The sequence below is a fragment of the Drosophila teissieri genome, chromosome 2R (genome assembly GCF_016746235.2).
Source record: "Drosophila teissieri strain GT53w chromosome 2R, Prin_Dtei_1.1, whole genome shotgun sequence".
In the NCBI taxonomy this organism is placed as follows: Eukaryota; Metazoa; Arthropoda; class Insecta; order Diptera; family Drosophilidae; genus Drosophila; species Drosophila teissieri.
This window is the reverse complement of record NC_053030.1, coordinates 10697722-10712508: the sequence shown is the minus strand read 5'-3', so window position 1 is coordinate 10712508 and position 14787 is coordinate 10697722. Positions and strand designations below refer to the sequence as shown.

At 44.8% G+C, this 14787-nt stretch overlaps 4 protein-coding genes across 4 annotated transcripts; 3 read left to right on the top strand and 1 right to left on the bottom strand.

Annotated features, from left to right (window-relative positions):
• Positions 1-299: 299 nt before the first annotated feature.
• Positions 300-3516, bottom strand: LOC122612918 (alkyldihydroxyacetonephosphate synthase). The gene is made up of 5 exons (XM_043786796.1): positions 3078-3516; positions 2718-2804; positions 1467-2655; positions 885-989; positions 300-815 (listed from the first exon to the last, which is right to left on the bottom strand). Exons 1-5 carry the CDS (start codon positions 3200-3202, stop codon positions 432-434), a joined length of 1890 nt encoding a protein of 629 aa, XP_043642731.1. The 5' UTR covers positions 3203-3516; the 3' UTR covers positions 300-431.
• A 159-nt stretch (positions 3517-3675) lies between these two features.
• On the top strand, positions 3676-4163 carry LOC122612919. The gene is made up of 2 exons (XM_043786797.1): positions 3676-3830; positions 3894-4163. Exon 2 carries the CDS (start codon positions 3895-3897, stop codon positions 4057-4059), a length of 165 nt encoding a protein of 54 aa, XP_043642732.1. The 5' UTR covers positions 3676-3830; position 3894; the 3' UTR covers positions 4060-4163.
• A 1700-nt stretch (positions 4164-5863) lies between these two features.
• LOC122612563 (protein lap1) lies at positions 5864-10413 on the top strand. The gene is made up of 6 exons (XM_043786270.1): positions 5864-6198; positions 6269-6475; positions 6531-6666; positions 6723-7012; positions 7185-8972; positions 9034-10413. Exons 2-6 carry the CDS (start codon positions 6323-6325, stop codon positions 9208-9210), a joined length of 2544 nt encoding a protein of 847 aa, XP_043642205.1. The 5' UTR covers positions 5864-6198; positions 6269-6322; the 3' UTR covers positions 9211-10413.
• Positions 10414-12857: 2444 nt separating this feature from the next.
• Positions 12858-14520, top strand: LOC122614612 (fas apoptotic inhibitory molecule 1). The gene is made up of 4 exons (XM_043789220.1): positions 12858-13182; positions 13273-13338; positions 13890-14177; positions 14252-14520. The coding sequence occupies exons 1-4, from the start codon at positions 13045-13047 to the stop codon at positions 14444-14446; spliced, it is 687 nt and encodes a 228-aa protein (XP_043645155.1). The 5' UTR covers positions 12858-13044; the 3' UTR covers positions 14447-14520.
• The last annotated feature ends 267 nt before the right edge of the window (positions 14521-14787 follow it).

Sequence of the window (14787 nt, the reverse complement as noted above, 5' to 3'; positions counted from 1 at the left end):
GCCTTGTGGCATGCTAACGAAGTTGACAACTTGATGACATTTGATCTCTGGGCTATGGGCGCTCCGATCTTCGATGTTGGTTCTTTCCTCGGACGGCACGCTGCCCCATCAAGCCGCAAATGACTTCGATGAGCAGATGAGAAGACAATGATCAGCATTTCGCATTTGGTCTGCAGCCGGGACACGCACACGCAAATCAGTTGTGTCTACGTCTATTGCTACACAGCGAAAAATATGTATTCCAAATACTAAAAAGCAGAAATACAAGAGAGAAATTCAAGAGAAATCCTCCATTTATTTATCAAAACCCATAGAAAACATGAGCCCGCTGCAAAAGAACTGGAGACCCGAACCCCCAAGAGCGACTAGGAAATCAGTAATGTGACTAAGACTAGGAAACGAACTAAGCGCACTATGGAGTGGGCTACCCTCTACAATTTGGCCTTTGGTGGTATGGATGATGTGGGTGGTGGTGGATGAGCCTCCTCCAGGGGCAGGAGGTTGCCCAGAGCAAAGATATTCTTCGGATCGAGATGCCGCTTGGCCGCCGAGTACAGTGAACTGCCCGTTTCGGTGACGGCGTTGCGGTACCAATGGCTTCGTATCTTTCCCACTCCATGGTGATGCGACAGTGATCCGCCGCAGGACAGTATCTCATCGCGGGCACTGTGCTCGATGGCCTCGAAGAGCTCGACGGGATCGGCCACGTCCGTGCTGCGGAATCCAAAGTAGAAGTAGATGCAGGCGCCGGCGTCGTAGGTTTGCGTTACTCTACACGAAATGGTGTAGTAGTTAATACTACGTTTGCTGCACTCCTGAAAGGGTCAAGATGATACTGATTGGTATATCATTGGTTAAATGAATAATTTAAATAAAATACCCACCGAAACAACTCGCTGCTTGACAGAACGACAGAGCAGACTGCAGCGATCCCAAGGCACTGATGTCTCGAAGGACTCCGCCACAATTCCCTGATGAAGTCCAAAGTCCTGAAAATATATATATAGTATTGGAAGGATTAAAATAGGTTTACTAAATATTACAATCTACAATTGGTCTCAAATTGACACAGGAATTTTCTAATTTAACATTAAATGAAATGATACAAAGCTATTTCGACGTAGTTATCTTCATAAGTGACAAGTTTGCCAATTATTTCTACTTCAGTTACAGATAAATTATGTTAATTAAACCCATATAAGCTCTGATATGAAAATACAGATTAGGAAGAGTTATCATCAACATCTATAGTCTGCAATCGATCGAAAAGTAATGAAATATGTTTATTTGGCACAATAGAAGTAAAACTCATTCTGCCTCACAGCACAAAACTAAACAACAATAATAAATAAAAGTAGGGAAACGCAAAGTTGGAAAACCGGAAGTATCACAGTGTCATAAAGATAATGCTGTTGATCTTTACTTTCACTTTAAGTTTAAGTTCCACACTTTCAGAAAATACTTACCCTAATGTAGGCAATCACGAAGGTGAGTATGTAGCCCCGCTCCCCATTTTGTCCACCTGCCGGAAATCCCTGGAACTTTGCGGCGATCTCATAGATGAGCGCCTCCTGTCGCTGGACATCCTTCAAATCGCCCTCGAAGAGTAAGGTGGCAGCGCAGATCTGGTTGAGATCGATGCCCTTCCAGGAGGTAACGTAGCGCTGCTTCATCGCATCCACCACACTGGCCCACCAGGACTTTTCCGGCTTCAGGGCCTGGCCGAACATGAACTGCTCGTTGTCCATCAGCCGGACGGAGGCGGGTTGGCATCTCCTCCGCGCCACTTCGCGCATGAAGAGCACTCCCTGCTCGAAGTTGGGAAAGGCCAGGGATCCGTAACGCCTCACCGATGGCAGGGGACGCACCTTGAGCACCACTTCGGTGATCACTCCCAGAGTGCCCTCGGATCCCAGGATGACATGTTGGAAATCAGGTCCACAACTCACGCGCGGCGCACTGCACTCCCGTTCCAGCGTTCCCGACGGAGTGACCATCCTCACTCGCACCACCAGATCCTCTATGTTCCCATAGACGTTCTTCTTCATGCCGGACGCACGGGTGGCCACCCAGCCTCCCAGGGTGCTGAACTCATAGGAATCGGGTTCGTGGCCAACTGTCAGACCTTCACCACGCAACACCCGCTCCAGATCCTGACCCACAATGCCGGATTCAAAGCATACGGTCAGATTCTCCCGGTTGAGCCACAATAGTCGATTCATCTGGGAGGTGTCCAGGGCGCAGATCATGCGACTCTCATTCTGCGGACAGGTGATGGCTCCCGATACACTCGTTCCGCCACCAAAAGGCACCAGCATCACATTGTGCTTGTGGGCCAGCCGCACCAACTGGACCACTTCATCGTGGCAGCGCGGCCACACCACCAAGTCGGGAATCCGCCGGAACTTGTGGTGCCACAGGCTGTATATATCGTTGAGGGTCTGTCCATGGCACCGCACCAGCCGGTCGATGCCCTCCACGGAGTAATCCACCTGGGTGGTGCCCTTCAGCTCGTGCAGGAAGGGTGCGTTCTCCACGGGTCGCGGGTACGATCGTGGCAGCTGGGGATACGGCTTGCTAGTATCCACTCTCAGGTCGAACTTCTGCTCCACCCACTTCGTGAAGCTGGGCAGCTCGCAGCCACCGAGGGGATATCTGTGGGGAAATGGGACATGCTTTTCACTATGCAAAGTGGAAACTCAATGCACTCTACTCACTTTTCACCGCGAAAACAGATGATCCCATCCTGGCCGTAGAACTGGGAATCGTTATAGCCCCATCCGAACCACTTGAGCGCCTCGTGTCTGTGTTTGAAATATAATTTATATTAATTATTAATTAAACCTAACTCTAATGGTAGAAATTGCCTTATAAAGACAAAGTGGCATGAATAATAATAAAAGATAATCATACTTTTTAGTATGCATTAACTAAACATTTAAGTGTAAGAAAGGACTTTTAATCACTTTTATCACAAACAATTTAAAATTATAAATATTTTTGGGAGTAAACTAGATAACCAGAGTTCCTTGGTGTGAACGGGGTTCAGTTTGGGTTGCTCCGCTCTTTGGACTCACCGCTTCTTGGGGATGACGCTCTCCACGCGTTTGGACAGGCGGGAGTCGAGGGCGAGGGCGGTTCCTTCGCCGGGCGCCGACGATTCCGGAGCTTCCGTGGTCACCGCATTCCGCTTGGCTGCCATTATTTCTTAGCCGACTTGTGCACTTGACTTATGAGGGAATTTGGCCAAATATTCTCAGGGAATTGCAGACACTTGGCAAACGCTTTTCATGTGCACAAAATCGATAATTGGTGTGATTCCGTTTTTGTGGCGTCAGGAAAAGCTTGGCCTGCTGTTTAGGTGGATGTCTCACACTTTTTGGGAATAAGTTTCTTCTACGTGTGAGTGGGTTTTAAAGCTGTCAGGAAATCACGTTGCGCTAAAAACTAAAATTACCTAAATAGAATAGAAATTGCACTAGAAAATTATGCGGCCTATGTTGCGCGCTCTTGGCTTTCGTTTCCTCAACTGCACGGAAATCGGAATAACGAGACAACTGGCGGCGAGAGAGAGCCTGATTATTACGGAGAGTTCAAAGAGAGTCCGCCCCCAAAACTGGCGCGAATCATTAACCGATTGGCCAAACGGTTAATATTTGAAATGTGCTTCTTTCAAACATTCTAAGCACTCTCAGCAAGCCTTGACTTTTGGTTTAGAGATGATAGAACTAAATTCATGAGAAATCACTTTTTGTCGAAATTTCAAGCGAACAACATCGATTTCGGCTGGAGTAAAAATCTCTCCGCAATTTGTTCCAAATTCGTGTGAAGTTAGTACAAAAATTTACATTTTTTAAAAGCAAGCTTAAAACCTATTTGTATATTTCTTTAAGAATGCCCGCAAAGAAGGATTCGAGCAAGAGTGCCAAGAAAGGAGCTGCCGCTCCTGCTGGGGCGAAAGCGACCGCCGATCCTGCAACTTCCGGCTCCACTACCGCCGCGGAGCCAGCTGCCAAGGAAGCCAAGGGCACCAAGAAGGGCAAAGGCAAGAAGAAGTAACGTCCCCCCAACTGGTTTGGTGGAGCTGACGTAAAGAAAAAAGGAAATTCAATTTTCCGAAAGAACAAAATAAACCATAATGGTTTAAAACCATGTAAACTAAATTCTCGGTGTATAACCGTTTCGGTCAGGGGGTGAAAATACGTTGGAGAGAGTCGAAAGTTGGGGTTGGCGGGCTTTTAAGGGGTGCTATTCGCCCACAACCTTCCTACCTTCCACGCTCTCTTGTTTATCTGAGTGATGCGTGCGATTGCGTGATTCATGCATGATTTTTGAATGATGTGCCGCCCCAAAAGGACATGGGCGTACCAGGGGGTCTATGCACTACATACAATAATTGATGTGTAATTGTGTCACACCTAGTATTTTCGTTCTGTTAGGAAGCTAGTCATTGTAGCTTTCCCTTTCAATAAAAATAAGCCTTAGCCACTGTCCACAGGTGTTTTAAATTGTAAATTGTCCTATGTGAATTGTGTCAACGTACGTATAACATACAAATCGAAACACGGAACCAACTCTACCAACATATCTACAATTACCTTACCAAGACAAAAATTTAAAATCAATTGAAACTTATTACTTGTAATTGCTTGCTAATTATTAATGCACACCCTAACGGTTTCCTTTTAGAACCTCAACTAAAATAACAACTTTTATAAACAGGCATTTTCTGAGAATATTCAAAGCTTGTGAATTGCCATTTCTGTTGTCTTCTGATTATGATATATTTTAATGAAATACATATCACTTGGATCCTAAATATTAATAAGGACTTTCGCGTGAGATGTGCTTTAATTTCACGTTTGATATTCAACATCAATGCAATAACACGCTCTTCTATTGATATAGCCCGATTTGCCAAGATTATGCAGCAAGATATGCACAGATAGTGCAAGATTTGCACAGATATCCCACTCACATCGACCGATTCCGATTCGGATACGGATCCAACTGCAGCGGACAACTTGAAAACCGAAACTGAGCTCAGCTTTTCTCTTGCAAATGGCAGCGGCAACAAGCACACATGGTTTATTACGTACTTATTTGCACTATGCTGTAGAGCTTAACAATTGTTTGAAGTGTAAATTCGTCAATGCTCCGCCGACGACACAGCCATACGACAGAAACAAAAATAGAAAGAAAAAAAATGAAAAAAAGGCGGTTATTTGAATAATTTTCACACCATCGAAACACACGAAACCTGACGACACTTAATGTCAAAGTCTGACTCGGGGATAGTGTGAGCTCAGCTTTAATTGGTTGTTTTGACCGGAATTCGCATTAACCCATTTGAACTTTGCAACTTCGAAAACGCTTGATTTCCCTTATTGCTATTTGTTTATTATCAAGTTAGCAAGATGCCGTTATCAGCAGTTGTGTCAAAACGATAGGCGCGGCTTACCTAAGCGCAATCGCAGCCAGGAAGTGTAGAGTAAATATTGATTAGCACAGCGTAAAGCGTTTTCAGTAAAATTGCAAGCCCAACTGCAATATTTTTGTAACGCTTTTTTAGTTCCTATTTGAAATGGAACGGCTGCTTTGTGGCGCCACCTACCTGTCACGGAATGAAACCGAGCCTGTGCCCTTTCGATAGTTAAGCGATGCTTAGTATTTCTTTTACTGCAAATAATTGTTTGTTAAGATTAACTTACAAATATCTTGTCGGGAAGAATAACTTATTGCGTTAATGATGTAAGCTTAAAGCTTTAAACATATAATTTATTTATGTAAACAAACTATCGATAGCTACTAACAAGCCGAACCGAGACTAAATAATCAGCCACCACTAGCGCGTTCGGCATTTACCAACACTAACACCTGCAAGCAACTTGTCGTTTTCAAAGCGAAAAACATTAAATAAAACGCAATTAGATGGCAAAAGTAAATATTACTCCCTCGTGTTTGACAAGCTGCGTTTGAGTAAACAATGAAATCATCGATTTGCGGACAGTAAATGCCCGAAAGAGCGAAAAGAGAGGCTCAGCCAGTCTCCTCTGTGTGTATGCGAGTGTGGGTGAGTGTGCCTGTGCGTGTTAGTGTTGGTGGGCAGAACAATAACAAGCCCAAAAATGCCAATGGACATGGAATGTAATGGAGCAGGACCAACAATAGCGTTCCATCGGAGGCGATGAATCACAGGTGAGTGGAGCGGCCCAACCCCAAATCCCGAGACAGTCAACTTACATATGTATTTGAATACAAATTGCAGCAGCCACAAACGTGCCTTATTTAACGAACGAAAAGCAATAAACTTAATCCAAAGATGCCGCTGCTAAGCAAATGCTTTCCCTGCTTCAAATTCAAGCGCGAGGAGGTGATCGACAAGCTGGACTACAGTAATACCCCGCTTACCGACTTCCCAGAAGTTTGGCAGCACGAGCGTACCCTGGAGGAGCTTTACTTGAGCACCACAAGAGTACGTCTTATTTATTCTTATCTGCGTACCTTATTTAACATCCATTATCTTTCAGTTGCAAGCTCTGCCACCGCAATTGTTTTATTGCCAGGGATTAAGGGTGCTCCACGTAAACAGCAACAATCTGGAAAGCATCCCGCAGGCCATCTGCAGCCTGCGCCAGCTGCAGCATCTGGATCTCAACAGGAATCGTAAGATTTTCTTCTTTGCGCTTCCCTCAGTACTAAAATATCACTTTTTCCATTAGTTATTGTCAATGTGCCCGAGGAAATCAAGTCCTGCAAGCACTTAACCCACCTGGACCTGAGCTGCAACAGTTTGCAACGTCTTCCCGATGCCATTACCTCGCTAATTTCGCTGCAGGAGCTTCTGCTAAACGAGACCTATCTGGAATTCCTACCAGCCAACTTTGGCCGATTGGTAAATCTGAGAATTCTGGAGCTGCGGCTCAACAATCTTATGACACTTCCCAAATCCATGGTGAGACTAATCAATCTCCAGAGGCTGGACATTGGCGGTAATGAATTTACCGAGTTGGTAAGCAATAAGAACTGGGTAAAAATTAGCTCTGACAAATGATTGCAATATAACTTAATATAAAACCTTACATATATTTGTGTGATTGCCGTTAAACCTTTGTCAGATCTTGTAAATACAATTTTTAAGTTCTTAAATTTAAATTATTTAAAATTGATTTGTAAATCCACAGCCCGAAGTCGTCGGCGAGTTGAAGTCACTTCGCGAGCTATGGATCGACTTCAATCAAATACGCCGTGTTTCGTCCAACATTGGCAAGCTACGCGATCTGCAACACTTCGAAGCCAATGGCAACTTACTGGACACTCTTCCCAGCGAGCTGAGCAACTGGCGGAATGTGGAGGTACTGTCCATATGCTCGAATAGTCTGGAGGCCTTTCCCTTCAGCGTAGGAATGCTGAAGTCCCTGGTGACATTCAAGTGCGAGTCAAACGGCTTAACAGAGTTGCCCGACAGCATAAGCTATTTGGAACAGCTGGAGGAACTAGTACTGAGCCACAACAAGCTTATACGCCTTCCTAGCACAATTGGGATGTTGCGTAGCCTTCGCTTTTTGTTCGCCGATGATAATCAACTACGACAACTACCAGATGAACTTTGCAGCTGTCAGCAGTTAAGTGTGCTAAGTGTGGCCAACAACCAGTTGTCCGCCCTACCACAGAACATTGGAAACCTGAGCAAGATGAAGGTACTCAATGTGGTGAATAACTACATAAATGCATTGCCCGTTTCGATGTTAAATCTGGTTAATCTCACATCGATGTGGCTGAGCGATAACCAATCGCAGCCCTTGGTGCCGCTACAATATCTAGATGCAAGTACAAAGACCCAGTTGACCTGCTTCATGCTGCCGCAGGTCACATTCAAGATGAACAGTATACAAGCCCAACAGCAGGCTCAGGAGCAGTACGAATTCGTTTACGCCAACCAGCAGCAGCCTCATGTAAGTCCGTCGAGAAGGATTTGCTTCGCTGAGGAGGCCACCATTCTTAGCAACGCCAAAGCACAGCCGGCGCCTAGTTATCCCAGCTTTGTGGCCGCTCCACCTACGCCAACGCCCGAACAGATGGCTGGGTCCGTGCGGTTAATGCGTTCACCCACACCTTATCCCAAGGAGCTGCGACAGATGGCCAAATATGTGAGGCAGGCTCAGGCGGCGACCACATCGGCCAATGCCAGCGAGGTGAGGGAGGCACGCGTAGTAGCCAATGGACAAATTCACTGTGATAGCAGCAATGCGAACCAGGATGTTGTGGACCAGGCCACAAGTGCAATATACGGCGTAGCGCCCGAAACGACACACATCTACGGCGTCTATCAGCAACCGCAGCAGCTGGCGCACCCGGTGCCAACGCAGGAGTACTACGGCTTGCCACTGGTCAACTACGAAGCACACTATCAGCAGCTCTACGTCGAGGCCAGCACGCCGCTTCCCACCACGCATTTAAACGGGGATCAGGACTATGAGTTGCAACCGCTGCAGCAACAAGCAATGCAGCAACAGGCGGTGCCTCCTCCCCGGCTGGAACCACCACCTTACCACATAGCTCGCGTTTACACTAAGAAAACGCCCGAGGATCTTAACCTTTACGAGTCCATGAGGCAGCGAAAGCAACAACAACTGCAAGAACAAACCATCTACCAAGATGCTTTGAATAGCAATAGTAACTTCAAAACCACAGCGATAGGCGCTCAGGAAATCGAAGAGTCAGTCGATCAGTTGGACTACCAAAATAATATTAGCAACAATTTAGAGCCCAATCTGGAGGAGGAAGACCAGGAGCTGGATGACACCATGTCGCAGCACTCGCTTAATTCCACGGCCACTAATAATACTTCCAAGGCGAGCCATAAGAAATCCACCTGGATCTTTGGTGTCCACAAAAATCCCACAGTCAAACAGGTTACTCTCAAGTGGGAGAACACTCTAGGCTTTGATATAGCCGAGCTTCTTAATCAGGTTAGTTAAAATATCTTTAATCCGTAGAGCAGGCAATAATTAAATCAATTTACCACCACAGGTTGGCATCTTTGTGAGCTCCATAACGCCCAATACTAATGCCGCCCGCCTTCTGAATCTGAACGACAAGTTGCTGGAAATAGACGGCTACGACCTGACCAATGCCAACCTGAGCGATGCCAAACGAGTGCTGCTAAACTGCGGCACAGTCATGAACATTATGTTGTCGAGAAAATGATGGACCACCTATTTACCGACCTAAGCCGATTCCCATCCCGAGACCGAAGACTTTTTGTGCATTTTTCTAACGCATTTTTCCAATAAGCAGCATCGCCGAAATCGGATAAAAAACCACTAGGACCGATCATAGTGTTAGTTCATAGTACCCCTTCGTACTGGCGGTCAAACCATCAGTCATAGAGCACAATTGCCAGCTAGAAGATCCCATGCTTTTGTATATTAGATAGACGAATCCAAACTGCCATTTTCTCTGCACCTAGCTGAAGTATCTCCATACTCAATAGACGAATATTACCACTATACGGCCAAATTTAGTAGTTAAAAGCCCACAACAAGTATTCTCAAAATTTAAGTTGAATGATGATGAATTGAGTTTATGATTCGACTTCAAAACAGTTTAATTATATTTCGAAAGGAAGCTCCTAATAAGTTTGATTTATTTAATCAGTATTTAATCTATATCGTATGTAAATAGTTAAGTTATACATTTAAAGAAGCAATAATATGTTGTGTCAATTATTAGTTCCACACACATAAATACGCTGTAGTTTATTATTATAATGCGTAGATTACATTTAAATGGCATTTGTATCTCAAGTTGTGCGTTATTTGTGCATTATTCTGACCGCCAGTGGAATGCATCAGCATAATACATATAAATAGTGCAATTAGCGTCGATTATAGGTATATATACGCACTCATTATATATACTCGCGATAATCAGACGAATTACCTTCGACTAGCGCCTATTTTACGCCCAGCGTTGTTCAAATTTGTTCCCAAAATTATATGTATAGATCAATTTCTTGATTACAAAAGATATTTGCTGTTTATGTTAGTTGTTATGGTGCAGCAATATAAATTCTATATATATATATATTTACATATACGTACAATCTATATTTATTGTCCAATCGATCGAAGTGTCAAACATTATTTTCAATGGTGAACTGTTAGCACACACTGAATTCTCACGCTATTGGCATTGTGATCAGTATTATTATTTATCTGGTTAAACACACGTGAAATCTAATCGAAAGTTAAGCACTTCTATATTCATAGCCTTTATATATAGTCATACATACATATGTGCATTATTGAAGAACACACGCCCACACATACTACATACGAATCTAGCTAACTTAAGCAAGCGCACACATTTTGCCAATTCAATTTGATTTAAGAGCGTTACCACAAATCACTGAAATACAACTTTCACTTTGTCATTTGGCCATAGTTTTTGATTAAATCTTAGCCAGCCGCCGAAAGGGCCAAGTACAAAAACCATCTAGTCAACAGCCTGCCGGCCGTTTGATTAATGTCCCCGGCTGCCGCTGTCGTTATCGACAGGCAATTATCTATGGAAATTAATTGACGGCGACATTTGTAGTGTGCCAGTTGGCCGACACCAGCGAAGCACGCAATCCACTCCCCCAGGACGACCCGCTCCCCCATGCATGTCCTGCCCCCCGGCTCCACGGCCCTAGCTACGACATCATCAGCGACAGCGCCACCGAATGTTGTCTGTTGCGGCACTTTTGGCCACATGTATTTGCATAAAAAGTGTACAACCCGCGGAATGGCCATAAATTCAGCTGGAAAGTAGTCAACGTAAAAGCGCAACGCGCACGATGGGCTGGGAATGATAAATAAGCGCAGTTCTTTGATGAAAAATAATAATAATATAATAATTTTTAATTAGAAATCAACTATTATTTTACTTACTCTTGAATAGATATGAATATATTATATAGTTTATATGATTTAAATGCCTTATTTACAGCATAGCTTTTAGTTTAGTATCGAATAAGCTTCTGTTATAGTCTTGACTCATTCAACTTGTTTTGAAACCAAGTACCATGAAATATTATAAGACCCTATTCATTCAAATAGATTGTAAGGGTATCTAAACATGAGCTTACCCAAGTTGGTTACTGTTTGGTTGTGGCCAGAAAGTTAGTCATAAAACTAAAGGATTACAAGAGGAATATAAATGCATTTAATTTGGAGATTTCTAGAGGGAAAATGCTGAAAACTCCCATGGTGCTTTAGTCAGCGGATCCGCGAGAAAGCGTGGAAAAAATGGATGTTTGCATGAATGTACGTACTTATTTATTTTGTAGAGCACTAATAATTACACTAACACACTGCCTCCGGGGAGCTTCGTGCTAAAAGGGGAGTTGATGGGTGGCGGGCAGCCTTGTCCTTGTCAAATGTTTCGTTATCTGCCACCGTTGTTGTTGTTCACACACCAGCAAACACACAGACACACCCCCAGAAGGGCGAAAGACCGCCCATCGCCACCCACTCAGCCCCTTTGATAGCGTCAACATCAACTAAAACTGTAAGCGACTTCAAACGGCGCTTTGTCAGTGACCTTCGCGTGCTTGGGCGATGGCATATGTTTTTCTTGCCACCCACCCACTTGGGTGGCGATATGGGGGGTAATGGGTTGGAGCCGAGAGCTGGAAAACTTGATTTGACATATGATGTGCCCGTTTCGCTGGCGACTCCTTACCCAATCTGGCCCAAATACATTTATCAATATCGCTTCTGGTCGATTGAAATAGCAACCACCGGAGGCGGCAAGTCTTCACCTCCGTTTGGCGGCGAAGGAAATCAACCCATTGCCCACTAACCCCACCCAATCGGTCATTAGCATTTTCGGCGTGTATTTATGGGCAGAAAATGTTGCGCCATAAACATGACAACAAAACAAAATGCGACAAATTTGCGACGATTGGCCATGTGGCACAGTGAGTTCCTATCCAATCCCCCAGGGCCAAATAATTGTCATCCAGAATAAAATATGTATGCACGAATATTGTTTGGCTTACGCTCAATTGGAGGCCGGAGGCATTGGCGAAAAACCCCGAGCAGAGCAGAGCAGGCTCATTCCGAAAGCCAGCCCAATTGCAATGCAGAAACAATTGCATACTTGACGGGGCAAAGTTTATTTTTATGCGAGCGACACTCAGTGGGGTATTGAGAAGTGGTTACAGTGAGGACTTCATACCGGCAACTGAAAAGTTAGCCACCATATTTGGTGAAAAATGGTGGGGGGGTTTCCATGACTAAAGTGTATGGCAAGTTTCTGGCTTAAATGCGAAGTATTTCCTGCAGAAGGTCAACCTGTGTCATCAGCTAACGCGGCTTAATGCACAGCCAATGGATGTGTGTAAGTCTTAGGGGGCTTTCCCTGTACACACACTCATATCCCGCATATCCACACGCACGACTACGACTAGTGGAAACAAATCAACTCTGTTTTGGCGCCACGCGGCGTAGTTGCTCTGCACTTTGGCAGACCGACAAACGCGACCGCGGCTGCGACTCTCGGCCAGAAGCCAGAGGCAGAGCAGAGCAGAGCTGCCGGAGAGCCCGGCCCGGCCCGGCCAAAAGGCAAAGGCAGCCAGCCGGGCCAACTAGTTTTTCTTTGGTTCCTCCTTTGGCTTTTATTGTACACGGGTTTGTTGTTTAGTGTGCCATTGGCGCTAACAACGTGCGGTTCGGTCTTGCGGTTTGCTCGCCGCCCGGTGAAGTCGGAGAACCGAATAAATTCTAGCCCGATTTGGGGGGTCTAAACACAGGGATAGAGGAAGTGCATTAAAATCAGATCTGCAGATTACACAAGTCGGCCCGCAATCGGGTTCCTTGAACTCCCGAAATACATCTACATACCTAACATAGCTACGTGGCTCTGGTTTTGTGTAACCCATTTGGTTGGCTGCGCTTTAAAGGCGATTACAATAAATATTAATAGGATTTATTGATTGACTGGCGGTGGGCCAGAGCCAAAGCCAGAGCCAGATCGACACGAGGCTCCGGACCCATGTCCTTTCTTTCGCCCACCCTGCGCCTGGAGAATCTGTCCACGCAGCCAACGATGACGCAGGATCATGTGCCCGAGGACCAGCGCTACAACAAACAAAATATCGTCGCTCAGTGGTGTGTGCCCATCAATGGCAAGGTACACACGATTGTTTCTTCAAAACCGCCACTTATTTTTAATGGAAATTCGCGATAATTGTCCCCACATTCCCCCTTTTTTTTTGCGCAGATGTACCGCATCGAGCTGGAACACGGCACAACCAGTGGGCGCCGCATGATTTGGGTCAATGGACGGGTAAGTTTTCTAGCTTCTAGGGAGCTGAATGAATGGGTGGTTGGTGGCTTTGGAGCTCGCGAAGTATTTGCATTGTGAAGGTGAACTTAATTGCGGGTCGTGTGCGTACGTACGAGTATTCATCCTTCAGCGAAACAGAATAATGTTTAAAATGACCTCATTAATTTAATAAATGTATTCAAATAATGTATAACTGGTTTTTAAATTAGGTATTTTAATATGCGTAGCATATTTTATTCCTCTAGATATTTATGTGCTTCTGTCATCCCTCAACGACATTGAGCATTTTAGTTTTTATATTCACGTTTAGGACACCATTAAGCTTACGTTTATTACATGGAAAGTTTGAACTAAAGCGCCATTAACAACGTATTAAACTCCTACTGATTTACAATCCATTTGAACTGTTTAAATTAAATCGATACCTGTGAAATGAACATTGTACATAGGCAACGGTGCGTATGAGTGATAAGCTCATATGCAACGATTCAATACAAAGCGCATCTAATGCATACGCTTAAATGTTTGTCTGCATTGACTTACATTTCCAGGAAGTCTTGCGACGCGACTGGATGTTCAAACTGGTCGGCGAGGACACCTTTCACATCGATCAGACGCGCTGCATCATACGCGTTGATCCTGCGCCAGGCTTCAAGTACGAGTACTCCCTCTACATCGACGGCAAGTCGCACGACCAGTACACCGAGGACATGACACGGCAGTACCGGCTGTGGCTCTATACGGATGAGGCGGCCGCAGAGGCGCCGCAGGAATATAGGATAATGCTCAAGCTGGATACGCTGAGTCTCTACGTAAACGATGAGCTGCGCACCGAGGAGGTGAGGGAAACAATGGTCTATCGGCTCGCCACTCTAGCCACGCCACTCTTACACTTTATTACCCCATTTCGCAGTCGGTTTTTGTTCACGGCGGCACAGACACCAAGTTCCAGCTGCAGGACACGGAATTCGTGCTTCAGGCACGCTCAAGTGGCAATAAACATGATGGCATCGTTCACACTCTGCTGGCGAATGGGGTGCCAGTTCCGGAGGCGAAGATTCAGGAGATTATGCAAGAGCCCGTCTCCATTTTGCAGAGCAGCAACTGAGGGGCCACAAATGGCCACCTCCACACGATAGGATAACGTTTTGCATTTGTTGAATTTTTGCCCAGTTGTTAATAAAAGTTTTGCGGAAGTTGATTTCCAAACCAATTAAAGCGCAAACTTTGTCTTATACAATACTTTATTCGTTTTTGTTTATATGCATAATTGTAACGCAACTATCGTCCACGTTTTCAATTTCATTTTGCTAGCATCTGGTAATATATGCCAAAAGTGCATCCAGTTTAAAAAATTAGTCGGAAACATCAGTTGAAGAATATACAAATTGATGTATACGCTCGTTAAAATCATTATATACTAATTAAACTTACTCATAGAACTCGGTT

Coding starts and splice junctions, on each gene's coding strand:
- LOC122612918 (XM_043786796.1), bottom strand. CDS start 3,202: ATGGCAGCCAAGCGGAATGCGGTGACCACGGAAGCTCCGGAATCGTCG. Junction 2,805..3,077: donor AGCGTCATCCCCAAGAAGCG/GTGAGTCCAAAG, acceptor TTTCAAACACAG/ACACGAGGCGCTCAAGTGGT. Junction 816..884: donor TCAAGCAGCGAGTTGTTTCG/GTGGGTATTTTA, acceptor TGACCCTTTCAG/GAGTGCAGCAAACGTAGTAT.
- LOC122614612 (XM_043789220.1), top strand. CDS start 13,045: ATGTCCTTTCTTTCGCCCACCCTGCGCCTGGAGAATCTGTCCACGCAG. Junction 13,183..13,272: donor GTGTGCCCATCAATGGCAAG/GTACACACGATT, acceptor TTTTTTGCGCAG/ATGTACCGCATCGAGCTGGA. Junction 14,178..14,251: donor ATGAGCTGCGCACCGAGGAG/GTGAGGGAAACA, acceptor CCCATTTCGCAG/TCGGTTTTTGTTCACGGCGG.
- LOC122612919 (XM_043786797.1), top strand. CDS start 3,895: ATGCCCGCAAAGAAGGATTCGAGCAAGAGTGCCAAGAAAGGAGCTGCC.
- LOC122612563 (XM_043786270.1), top strand. CDS start 6,323: ATGCCGCTGCTAAGCAAATGCTTTCCCTGCTTCAAATTCAAGCGCGAG. Junction 6,667..6,722: donor TCTGGATCTCAACAGGAATC/GTAAGATTTTCT, acceptor TTTTTCCATTAG/TTATTGTCAATGTGCCCGAG. Junction 7,013..7,184: donor GTAATGAATTTACCGAGTTG/GTAAGCAATAAG, acceptor GTAAATCCACAG/CCCGAAGTCGTCGGCGAGTT.